General features: G+C 40.3%; 2 protein-coding genes across 2 annotated transcripts in view; both read left to right on the forward strand.

The window, feature by feature from the left end:
- Window positions 1-6,874: 6,874 nt before the first annotated feature.
- Window positions 6,875-12,412, forward strand: part of LOC131997354 (uncharacterized) — a 7,514-nt gene continuing 1,976 nt past the window's right edge. Inside the window, exon 1 of the mRNA XM_059368234.1 lies at window positions 6,875-7,440. The gene's annotated coding sequence lies outside the window, so the exon portion shown is untranslated. The remainder of the gene's footprint in view (window positions 7,441-12,412) is intronic.
- Window positions 7,959-12,412, forward strand: part of LOC131997051 (uncharacterized) — a 5,205-nt gene continuing 751 nt past the window's right edge. Inside the window, exon 1 of the mRNA XM_059367317.1 lies at window positions 7,959-12,412. This exon is cut by the window's right edge and continues 751 nt beyond it. Within this exon, the coding sequence (XP_059223300.1) occupies window positions 7,959-12,412 (4,454 nt within the window).

Below are 12,412 nucleotides of genomic sequence, written 5' to 3' on the forward strand. Positions count from 1 at the left end.
CAAGGATTCTGCTAAAATTTATAAAAATAAATTTGAGTTGAAGGGCATTGAGCTCGTCTCAAATGAGAAACAATCAAAAATTGTAAAATTTAATGATCTTCGCCCTAACAGGTAAAAAACTTGAAAAATTTAAAAAATCGTCACAGCCCGGCCGGGATTCGAACCTGGGCACACGGATGTCTAGCGTTCGAAGCCATCAATACAACTTCCAACAGATGCAACAGATGCATGTGTACTACGGTAGTAGTGTAATTGTCACAGAAAAATAGTCTATCATTACTCAAAAATACATGCATTGGGAAAAGTACAGCTAATAGACAAGGTTGTCGAGCGTGGTTCATGTGGTAATTGTATCATAGATGCGTTTATGCAATTAATACGATTTAAATACAACATACCAATGCACGGCCCTTGAAGGAATCCCACCTTATATGGTTGAAAAGACTTCTAACCAAAGACGAAACGCGTCCCATAGTGGTTAGTGTGAGTTGTTCCTATCTTTGGCTTTCCTTTTCCAATTGTAAAGAAAATCTCCGATCATTGAGCTCGTCTCAAAAGAGAAACAGACGGAAATTTTTATAATCCTGTACCTTTGACTTTCCTTTTCCATTTGCAATCTCCGATCATTGAGTATGTTTCGAAAGAGAAACAAATAAAAATTGTAAAATTTAATGATCTTCGCCCCAACAGGCACTTGAAAAATAAGGGGCATTATTTTATTCAACACACCAAACTTCTGTCAAACCAGCAAAAATTAAAGCTTCTAGGAACCGAACAAGGATCGTCGATAGACCGGCTAACATGAGAGCTATATCAGATTATACACTGATTTGGACCGTACTTGGCAATGTTGTTGGAAGTCGTAACAGAACACCCCATGCAAAATTTCAGCCAAATCGGACAAAAATTGCAGCTTGTAAGGACTCAAGATATCAAATCGGGAGATCGGTTTAAATGGGAGCTATATCAGGTTATAAACCGATTTGGACAGTACTAAACACAGTTGTTGTCAAATCTGGAGATCGGTTTATATGGGAGCTGTATCAGGTTATTGACCGATTCGGACCATACTTGGCGTAGTTATTGGAAGTCGTAACGGGAAACCGCATGCAGACAAATCGGATAAAAAGTGCGGCTTTTAAGGGATCAAGCAGTCAAATCGGGAGATCGGTTTATATGGCTGCTATATCAGGTTGTAGACCGATTTGAACCGTACTTGGCACAGTTCGCTCACGGACAAAACTTGCGGCTTGTAAGGACTCAAGAAATCAAATCGGGAGATCGGTTTATATGGGAGCTATATCAGGCTATAGACCGATTCGGGTGGTACTTGGCAAAGTTCGCTCACGGACAAAACTTGCGGCTTGTAAGGACTCAAGAAGTCAAATCGGGAAATCGGTATATATGAGACCTACATCAGGTTATAGACCGATTCAGACCGTACTTAGCACCGTTGTTGGAAGTCATGACAGATCACTACATGCAAAATTTCAGCCAAATCGGATAAAAATTGCGGCTTGTAAGAGATTAAAAAAAACAAATCGGGAGATCGGTTTATAAGGGACCTATATCAGGTTATAGACCGATTTAGACCGCACTTAGCACAGTTGTTGAAATTCGTAACAGAACACCGCATGCAAAATTTCAGTCAAATCTGACAAAAATTGCGGCTTGTAAGGGCTCAAGAAGTCAAATCGGGAAATCGCTCCCCCGAGACACAAGCTCGTTCGTTAATGCACCCATGAAGGAATTCCTCGTGGACAATAAGCCCCTTCCTGACCATCAGCTTCCGCAGTCTTGATGTATCCTTCATTCTCGATAACTTCTCTACCAATTTGACATAGCCTTTCTTTTAGACGTATACCCTCAATGTGTCTTTACAGACATCCCATAACTATCTTCTTCCTTTCCACTTGCTTCATTAAAAGTCCTTCTGGCATCCTTGCTTAGTACTCTAAGGTCTGCGTTCCAAAACATGTTGTCATTTTTTTTTTTTATACCCACCACTGAAGGATAGGGGTATATTCATTTTGTCATTCCGTTTGCAACACCTCGAAATATCCATTTCCGACCCTATAAAGTATATATATTCTTGATCAGCTTAAAAATCTAAGACGATCTATACATGTCCGTCCGTCTGTTTGTTTAAATCACGCTACAGTCTTTAAAAATAGAGCTATTGAGCTGAAACTTTGCACAGATTCTTTTTTTTTGTCCATAAGCGGGTTAAGTTCGAAGATGGGCTATATCGGACTATGTAGCCCCCATATAGACCGATCCGCCGATTTGGGGACTTAGCCCCATAAAAGCCACGTTTATTATCCGATTTTGCTGAAATTTGGGACAGTAAGTTGCGTTAGGCCCTTTAATATTCTTCTTAAAATTTGGACCAGATCGGTCCAAATTTGAGTATAGCTGTCATATAGACCGATCCTCCGATTTAGAGTCTTAGGCCCACAAAAGCCACATTTATTATCCGATTTTGCTGAAATTTGGGACAGTGAGTTGTCTTAGGTCCTTTGACATTTTTCTTCAATTTGGCCCATATCGGTTTAGATTTGGATATAGCTGCCATATAGACCGATTTCTCGATTTAAGGTTTTGGCCCGATAAAAGGCGCAGTTTTTATCCGATGTCGCCGAAATTTGGAACAGTGAGTTAAGTTAAGTCTCTTGACATACTTCTGCAATATGACATAGATCCGTTTAGATTTGGATATAGCTGCTATATAGACCGATGCTCCGATTTAGAGTCTTAGGCCCATAAAAGCCACGTTTATTATCCGATTTTGCTGAAATTTGGGACAGTAAGTTGTGTTAGGCTCTTCAATATTCTTCTTCAATTTGACCAATCTCTCGATTTAGAGTTTTGGGTCCATAAAAGGCGCTTTTATTGTCCGATTTCGCCGAAATTTGGGACAGTGCTTTGTGTTAGACTCTTTGACATTTTTTTGCAACTTGGCCCAAATTGGTCCAGATTTGGATATAGCTGCCATGTAGGCCGATATGTCGATTTAAAGTCTTGGCCCCAAAAAAAGGCCCATTTATAATCCGATTTCACTAAGATTTTACACAGTGGCTTAGGTTAGGCTTTTCGACATCCGTGTCGTATATGTTTCAGATCGATTCATGTTTAGATATAGCTACTGTACTTATTAGTATTTGGTCCAAATCGGAACACATTTCGATATAACTGCTATGGGACCTAAGGTATGCAATTTTCACCGGATTTTGATGAAAGGTGGTTTACATATACACCCGAGGCGGTGGGTATCCAAAGTTCGGGCCGGCCGATCTGAACGCCTTTTTACTTGTTCAGCCTCTTAAATGGACAAGGCGATTTGTAAACGAATGTCATAGCACCCTCCAGGGTCCGAACTGGTTCGTGTATGTCGATCACCCTCAATAGATGCCACGGTATCAATTGCATCTTATTTCATATTAATTACTTCCTCAGAGTCCCCCTATGTATATGCCATCCACGAACCATTAGGGGCTATTGATTAACTACACAATAAATGAAACTATACCAACATAATTCAAAACCATTGTGTGTTGTTAAACTTTTATAACGAGAACCGAAAGCAATTTAATTGTTTTGACATTTTATTGGTCCTTAATTAAGTGTGATAAGATCGATTTATTTAATCAAAGTATGTTGGAGTATAATATTTAATGATAAAATTCATTAATAACCAGTAACGAAGGGCAAAAGTTGGGCGGTGCCGACAGTATAATACCCTACATCTACCCTATAAGTACAATGTGGGAGCTATATCCAATTCTGATTCAATTCGTCTCTATGCCGAAAAACATGCCTGTACCAAATTTTAAGACGATCGAATGAAAATTGAAATTAACATGGACAGACGGACAGGCAGACGGACATAGCTAAATCGAATCAGAAAGAGATTCTAAGTCGATCGGTATGCCTATCAATGGGTCTTTCTCTTTTCCCTCTGGGTGCTACAAACCAATTCTCTAAGTTATAAGCACCACAGTAGTGGTGTAGAGTGTAATAATTGGATGTTATACGCATATCTATGTACTTGTATTTCGATGAATTATGCTTGCTAACAACCAATTAGAAAATAACTGATTGGCTTTTTGGTTGCCTTTGGGGTGTGCTTATCTTTGAAGTGCTTAAATCACTGTAAAGGTTTTTTCGGATTTGATTATGGGGATTGGAGTTGGGCACATGAGTGGTTTTTCACTCACGAGAAAAAACTTGCAATCACGAATGACTTTTTTATGTTGAAGACTCACGAAACACTCACAACTCGCGAACTCACGACTCTCGAGACCCTTTCGACTCATATAATTTTAAAAATTGTGTATTGTTACAAAAAAACAACATCGGCTCGACATTATAAGTCGATCTAAACATGTCCCTCTGTCCGTACATCCGTCTGTCTAAATCACTATAGCGGTGGAATGCGTAAAGCTAGCCGCTTGAAATTTTTCACAGATATTTACAATTGATGTAGGTCATTGAGGATTGGAAATAGACCATACCGGTTGAGATTTAGATATAGCTCCCATATAAAACGATCTCCCGATTTGACTTCTTGAGCCCTTTAAGCCGCAATTGTTGTCCGATTTGGCTTAAATTTTGCACGTAGTCTTCTGTTATGACTTCCAACAATTATGCTAAGTACGGACCAAATCGGTCTATAACCTGATATAGCTCCCATATAAATCGATCTCTTGATTTGACTTCTTGAGCCATTACAAGCCGCAATGCGGGTTTTCTGTTACGACTTCTAAAAACTGTGCCAAATACGGTCCAAATCTGTCTATAACCGGATACTCATATAGCTCTCATGTGAACCGGTCTTTCGATCATCCTTGTTCGGTTCCTAGAACTTTTAACTTTTAACTGCTGGTTTGACTGAAGTTTGGTATGTAGAATAAAACTGCCCTTCAACTAAATATTGTACAAATTTTTAGTCGAATCCAAGGTGGCAGGTTCCTAAGAGTCGGCTCGGCCGAACTCGAAATCACGTTAGAGGTCGATTGCGTAAAGGTAGCCGCTTGAAAGTTTGCACAGATACTTAATATCGATATATGACGTAGGGGATTGTAAATGGGCCATATCGGCTCAGATTTAGATATAGCTCCCATTTTAACCGATCTGCCGATTTGACTTCTTCAGCCGCTGGACGCTGCAATTTTTGTCTAATTTTGCTGAAATTTCACATGCGGTCTTCTGTTAGGATTTCCAACAACTGTGCCAAGTAACGTCTAAATTGTCCAGGAACCTGATATAGCTCCCATAAAACCGTTCTCCCGATTTGTTTGCTTGAGCTCCTGGAAGCCGTAATTTTTGTCCGAATTGGTTGAAATTTTGCATGTAGTGTTCTATTGTGACACAGTTCCAACAACGGTGTTTAGTACGGTCTAAAACCTGATATAGCTCCCATACAATCTGATCCCCCGATTTTACTTCTTGAGTCTTGAGGAAGCCGTAATTTTTGTCTGATTTGGCTGACATTTTGCATGTAGCGTTCTGTTATGACTTTCTGTTACTGCTCAAATCGGTCTAAAACCTACTTTACTCCTTGAGCCGCTAGAGAGCGTAATTTTTATCCGATTTAGGTGAAATTTTGCACAACCACTGTTTCTATGACCTCCTGTTTCTATGACCTCGGTATATAACCTGACAGAGCTCGCATATAAACCGATCTCTCGATTTGACTTCTTATGCCTTTAGAAGGCGTAATTCTTATCCGATTTTGCTGAAATTTTTCTATGACCTTCAGCATACGTGCTAAATATGGTCTAAATCGGTTCGTAATCTGATATAGGCCCCATATGATCGGTTTATATGGGGGTGTTTATGCCGCATACCTTCGCCGTTTAGTGTTAAGTCAAATGAATTTTCATATCCAGATGTCACTTTTCATCTTAGATAAGGCTAAAAAGTAGTTGCGTTAAGTTTACTACTTGTTCTTTTGTATTAGCTCACCGAGTGATTTCTCGTTCATTCAATTTGTTACCATCGAATAATAAAGTTAAAAGTCATCGTCTACTTAACCATAAATTTCTACGTTTTCTTAAAGAGGAACCATTTTGGTAAGGCTAAGCAACCGAACTCTCCCTCGTGGCTTACTGAAACCTGATTTCGTTTGTTTTTCGTATTTCTTTCTGCTTTTTAATTCCATATCACCGACATTGAATGGATATATTTCCGAGATTTAACCAAATCTACCATCTTTTAGGAAATCCAAATTTTTGCCAGTTTCTAATTCCTAAGTTCAGCCAAATACTCTACATGGTCCTTCGAACCGGATTTGGAAAGCCTAAAAGAAATTTTTCATCCACAATTGCAATTTCGTTTAAGCAGAAATAAAATCGAATCCAGGTATGTTCGGCTAATGAAAAACTATTTTCGTATAAAAGTAGAGGGACAGAAGTTACGTAACGTGTTTTTCCTCACAAAGTTCCTTTTCTGCGGAGACAGGTGTTAAATGGTGCATTTAACATAGAAGTCCAAAAAAGAAAAAAAAAAAAAAAATCTAAATGAGACTACATATGTGCTCTTAGATAGCAACAACATTTATATTCCAATAATTTGGTACAATTGCTCGTACATTGTGTAAGGCGAAAATAAACTTCCAATCTCTTTGTTGGGCATCGATTTAACATACCCAGTGGTGAGAATCCCATTCCTCTTCAATCCATTTGATTCGGCACTTTAATTGGGAATATCAATGCTAATTTTTGCCTGTTTTGTTGACATACGCGTCAATCGTTGGTCAAGATCTGCTACAGCACTGCTCCATAATAGATAGCAACAGCGAATTGATATAGCAGTCGTGAGCAGCGGTAGCACAGTTTCGTTTTTGTTTTGATTCAGCTGACTATTAAAACAGGTTCCCTTCCATAGGGATTTATAACACTCCATTATGGGTACCGTTTATGTATTCATGATAATCAGATCATAAAATTGAAGGAGAAGTAAAATATCAAAAGGGCAGTGTGTTGTCGGAAGCCATATCCACTTACATCGTTTTTATACTGTCATTATTTTGCCTTTGTTCGCCCTATTTGTCATTACTGATATTGTTGATCAAAGCAACGTGTGTGAATTAAATATAGAAAAGTTAGAAAGTGCTACTTGCTACATTTATCGATTTTTGAAACTGCGGACTATAAAGAGTAAATTTCATTGCGGAACGAGATACGTCAGAGGACCTTAGTTTTTGTGTTTATTTTTGGTTGAACACAACATAGAGACAAAAGTATTTTGGCGATATATACTTTGGGAAGAATTCCAAAAGAGGCTGGATCATAAAGACACCATCAGTTAGAAGACGGCATTAAGGGCAGTGAAGAAGCCTTAACCTCTATAATCCTACACCAAGTTCATGGCCCAGAAGGAGAAAAGAACATCAAGGAAGAATACCAAATTTGAACCAAATTCTGGGGATTAATGCAGGTATTTTGTGAGATAATAAAAGTGAAGTCGAGCTAAACTATATTAGATCAGATTCGTGAATGGTCTTTAGTTTTTGTTGTTCCTACGATAATTTTTTTGGATTTCCGATACGAGTTGCATCATTTGTAGACTATTTTTTTCGTTCATTTTTTCTTAAAAATTATTAAATTTACCATTGAATTACCCTGCCATAAACGAAATTTTCCTTCTAGTCCATTGTACGGATACAACTTATGTGAGAATATTCCACATGGCTGCATTTGTGGTCTTCGATTTTCAATCCAATTGCGTTTGCCCACATATGAAATGTTTTTCTAATTGAGGTTAAATTTTGGAGTATATTTTGAATTTTGGTTTTGCTCCAAAAGGGCAGGAAGTTGATTGGATCGAAGTTTTGAATTCATTCGTTTTACATTTAATTTTCTTATACTCTTTTTGAACGGGGTTTACAGATATTTTTCTAATATTGATATATATGTTCGTTGAGATTCTGAGGTTTGGACTATTGTGTGGTCAGAATGTCCGCTTTGACAAGGTTTACGCAAATATCTGACGCTTTGATTATTTTCAACGCCGATATTTGCGGAGAATCTCTCAACAATTCTTCAGTCTACTCTTTGGAGGTACATAAGGAAGAACTGCGAGATATTTGGCAGAGAATGAAACCCACGTATGAGGAAAGTGTTCAGGAACTAATGGCTTCTGCGGACGAGAATAGCAAAGCTGATCTTGAGACTATTCGAGCCCGGTACCACAGCACTTACACTACATATGTCGATTCTGTAGCTAAGATAAGTGCCTGTATAGAATCCAAACGGGCGTCGATATCCAATCCAATTCCGATGAATACATCTTCCGTCCGAGATGAATATCCGTCAGTTCATTTACCACCGTGTGACACAGAGCTCTTTCACGGAGATTATCTAGCTTGGCCGACCTTCCGAGACTTGTTTACGGCCATCTATATAAAAAATTCGAGGCTTTCACCGGTGGAAAAGCTTTTCCATTTGAATAATAAAACGCGAGATGAAGCCAGGGATATTGTCCGCAAAGCCCCATTGACCAATGAGGGCTTTGATATTGCCTGGAAAGCTCTGCAAGTTCGGTATGAAAACAGGAGGTTGCTTATAAATAGCCAACTGAAGGTTTTGTTTAGCCTTCAAAGAATATCTGTCGAATCCGGAGACTCCATAAAGGAGATTCAAAATTCCATCAACAGCATAATATCTGCTCTGAAACTCTACCAGATCGAGATACAAAGTTGGGACCCTATTTTCGTCTACCTATGTAGCACTCGACTTCCCGAAAATACCCTTTCATTATGGGAGCAGTCTGTCAATAACAAGACAGAATGTCCGTCCTGGAAGGACCTTGATTCCTTCCTCACTAGCCGATACCAAACGTTGGAGACGGTTCGAAATTTAAGTGATCAGCCTTCCACTTCTAAATCGAGCGAACCTCCCAAAGTTAATGTCAAACTATCCGGTCAGAAACGGGTTAATTCTTATCAGAACAGCTTAGCTCTTCCTCCTTGTAAACTTTGTCCAGACGTATCACATACAATCCGAGTGTGCCCAAAGTTTATAAGCATGTGCTACAACGACAAGTTGGCTTTTATAAAGAAGATAAAGCTATGCTTGAATTGCTTTTCGAAGGGACATGTGGTAAAAGATTGCAAAAGTGCATTTAATTGTTCGAAATGTCAACGAAGACATAATACCTTGCTTTGCAATACAGGAACTGAATCGGGTAACCAATGTATCACCGCTCCAAATACACCAGTTCTACAGTCCACATCCGAAGATACGCCCCAAATTTCTAGCGGTGTGACAATTCAGTCTTGTGCTGCTACCACATCCAGAAAGGTTCTCCTTGGTACAGCAATTATTCACATCCTTCATAGAGGTGAGATATTTAAAGCAAGGGCTGTATTTGATTCTGGTTCAGAAGCTTCGTTCATTTCTGAACACCTTTTCAACCTTCTTCGACTTAATAGCAAAAGGATATCCGCCCAGATCTCCGGGCTGAATGGGTGTGTGTCCGCATGTTCACAGAAAATATGCGACTTATGTTTAAGTTCACCCATAGACTCCGGAATTTTCATAAATGCTTCCGCAATCGTTCTTCCCCGACTGACATCTTCATTGCCCACCTTTACGGCTGATAGCGACATGTTTTCCCGTTTACCGGACATTCGTCTGGCGGATCCTGATTTCTTTCGAACATCATACATTGATATTCTGATCGGGGCAGACTTAATTCCTCAGGTAATGCTTGGTGGGGTGAGACACAAGGTTTGTGGAACACTGATGGCTCAAGAGACAGTGTTCGGATGGATTTTGACAGGGCCTGTTGCTTCTGATAATATTTCCTCCTTTCGAACAACGGTCTCCTACTTTAACGAGTTAGCGCTCGATGAGAGGATATCCAAATTTTTTGAGATGGAAGATATTCCTAAACGAAAACACATGTCGGATGATGACAAATACTGTGAAGAGTACTTTGCTGAGTCCACGCGAAGGGGCCCAACGGGCCGATATGTTGTATCATTGCCATTCAAGAAAGAGTTTGGAAATACTTTGAGACTAGGTCCGTCGAAGAGGAATGTAACGGCCCAATATTTTCGGAACGAGAATCGTTTGATTAGAACACCAGATCTGAAGGTACAATATGACAAAGTGCTCAAGGAATACTTGGAACTTGGCCATATGAAAGAGGTTCCGTCAAATCCTTCCCAAGATGATTCCAGATATTTCCTTCCACATCATGCTGTGGTTCGCCCTGACAGCGTGACTACGAAGGTCCGCGTCGTCTTCAATGCTTCGAATCCAACTTCGAATGGTGTAAGCTTGAACGACGTCCTTTACTGCGGACCGTCCCTCCAACTTGACCTGACTAGTTTGCTTCTCCAATGGCGCTTTTACAAAATCGTCTTTAACAGCGATATTGAAAAGATGTACCGCCAGATTTCCGTTAATCCTAGCCACACACCCTTCCAGCGTATAATCTTTAGGGATGATCCAAACGACAACCTCCACGAATATGAGCTCCAAACGGTTACGTTTGGATTGAATTGCGCCCCATATCTCGCACTTCGTACAATTCAACAGCTAGCCACTGACATTAAGGATGTTTATCCGCTAGCTAGTCATGTTTTAATGTCGTGTATGTACGTAGATGATGTTATGGCAGGAGGCCATGACGTGTCATCAGCCATTAAGGTCCAGACAGAACTGACTGCTGCCCTGGAATCCGCTGGATTCGCATTGAGGAAATGGACCTCCAATTCATCCGAATTCCTTGCTTCCATTCCTAGGGAACATTTACTCAATGAAGATTTCCTACAGTTTAATGACAATAGCACGGCTAAAACTTTGGGCGTAAGGTGGAACGCCAGATATGATTATTTCTATTTTTCTGCCAAAGCCATCAGGCCTAATGAGAGGCCTACTAAGAGGTTCATTTTATCCGAGATATCTAAACTGTTTGATCCCGCTGGCTGGCTTTGTCCATATATTGTACTAGCCAAACTATTAATGCGAGATATATGGGCCTCCAATACCGACTGGGACAGCCCAGTTCCGACACATTTATTGACTAATTGGTTAGATTTCTTGGCCAATTATTCTGATATAAATGACCTCCGTATTTCCCGTTGGGTACAATACACACCCGACTGCGAGGTGCAACTGCATGGCTTCTGTGACGCCTCCGAGAAGGCATATGCCGCTACCATTTATTCACGCACCATCGATTCCAATGGCAATATAAATACCTATTTACTCGTGGCAAAGTCCAGGGTATCTCCTTTGAAAACCGTTTCGATCCCAAGGCTAGAACTTTGCGCCGCACTTTTACTTGCCGAGACGATTGAGGCATTGATGCAGGTTTTCCCTATTCCGAATACGAAAATCTTTTGCTGGTCGGATTCCATGATTGTCCTAGCATGGTTGAAGAAACCTGCATTCCTTTGGAAAACGTTCATAGCCAATCGGGTTTCCAAAATTTCCGAGATTATCAGTGGGGACAATTGGTCCCATGTGGAATCTAGACACAATCCTGCAGACATTGCCTCTCGGGGTGCTTATCCGAAAGAGCTTTCCGGTAATTGTACATGGTGGTGTGGACCGCCATGGTTGCAACTTCCTCCAAGTTTGTGGCCAATACCAAGTTCGGTCCAGATTGACGAAACTCTAATGGAGGTTCGCCAAGTTCAAAATAATTTCGCGTACTTTCCGAATTTCGAAGACCTTCTTGACCGATTTTCTTGCCTAGGAAGGGCGCTCCGAGTAATGTCATACGTGTACCGATTTATTGCCAGTCTGAAGGGCAGTAGGGCTTCAAATGACAGTATTCATTCTGAGGGAGATGTCATCGAGACGACTAGAAATTCGATAATTAAGTTGGCGCAAATGCACCAATATCCAAACGAATATCGCAAACTTTCTCAGAAGGAGCTAATACCCACCTCTAGTTCACTTTCTAATCTCAATCCCTTTATAGACAAGAATGGTCTCATGCGGGTTTGTAGCCGTATCGCTGGGTCAGAAAGCTTAACTTATGACGAAAAATATCCGATTATACTTCCATACCACAGTACGTTTTCCAGGCTTTTACTACGTTTCATTCATACCATAACATTACATGGCGGAAACAATCTGATGCTTCGTATGCTACGGCTCCAATTCTGGATGCCTAGAGCTAAGAATCTCATCAAATCTACCGTTCACAATTGCATGATTTGCGTTATTGCTAAGCATAAGTTGCAAAAGCAATTGATGGGAACCCTTCCTCCAGAGCGGACAACACTATCCCGCCCCTTTACGAATACGGGGTTAGACTTTGCAGGCCCCTTCGAGATAAAGGCATATACAGGGCGTTCTTGCAAAACTACAAAGGGATATGTGTGTATCTTTGTCTGCTTCGCCACGAGAGCAATCCATCTCGAGTTCACTACTTCCCTTTCCACTGC

The sequence above is a fragment of the Stomoxys calcitrans genome, chromosome 4 (assembly GCF_963082655.1).
Source record: "Stomoxys calcitrans chromosome 4, idStoCalc2.1, whole genome shotgun sequence".
Taxonomy (NCBI): Eukaryota; Metazoa; Arthropoda; class Insecta; order Diptera; family Muscidae; genus Stomoxys; species Stomoxys calcitrans.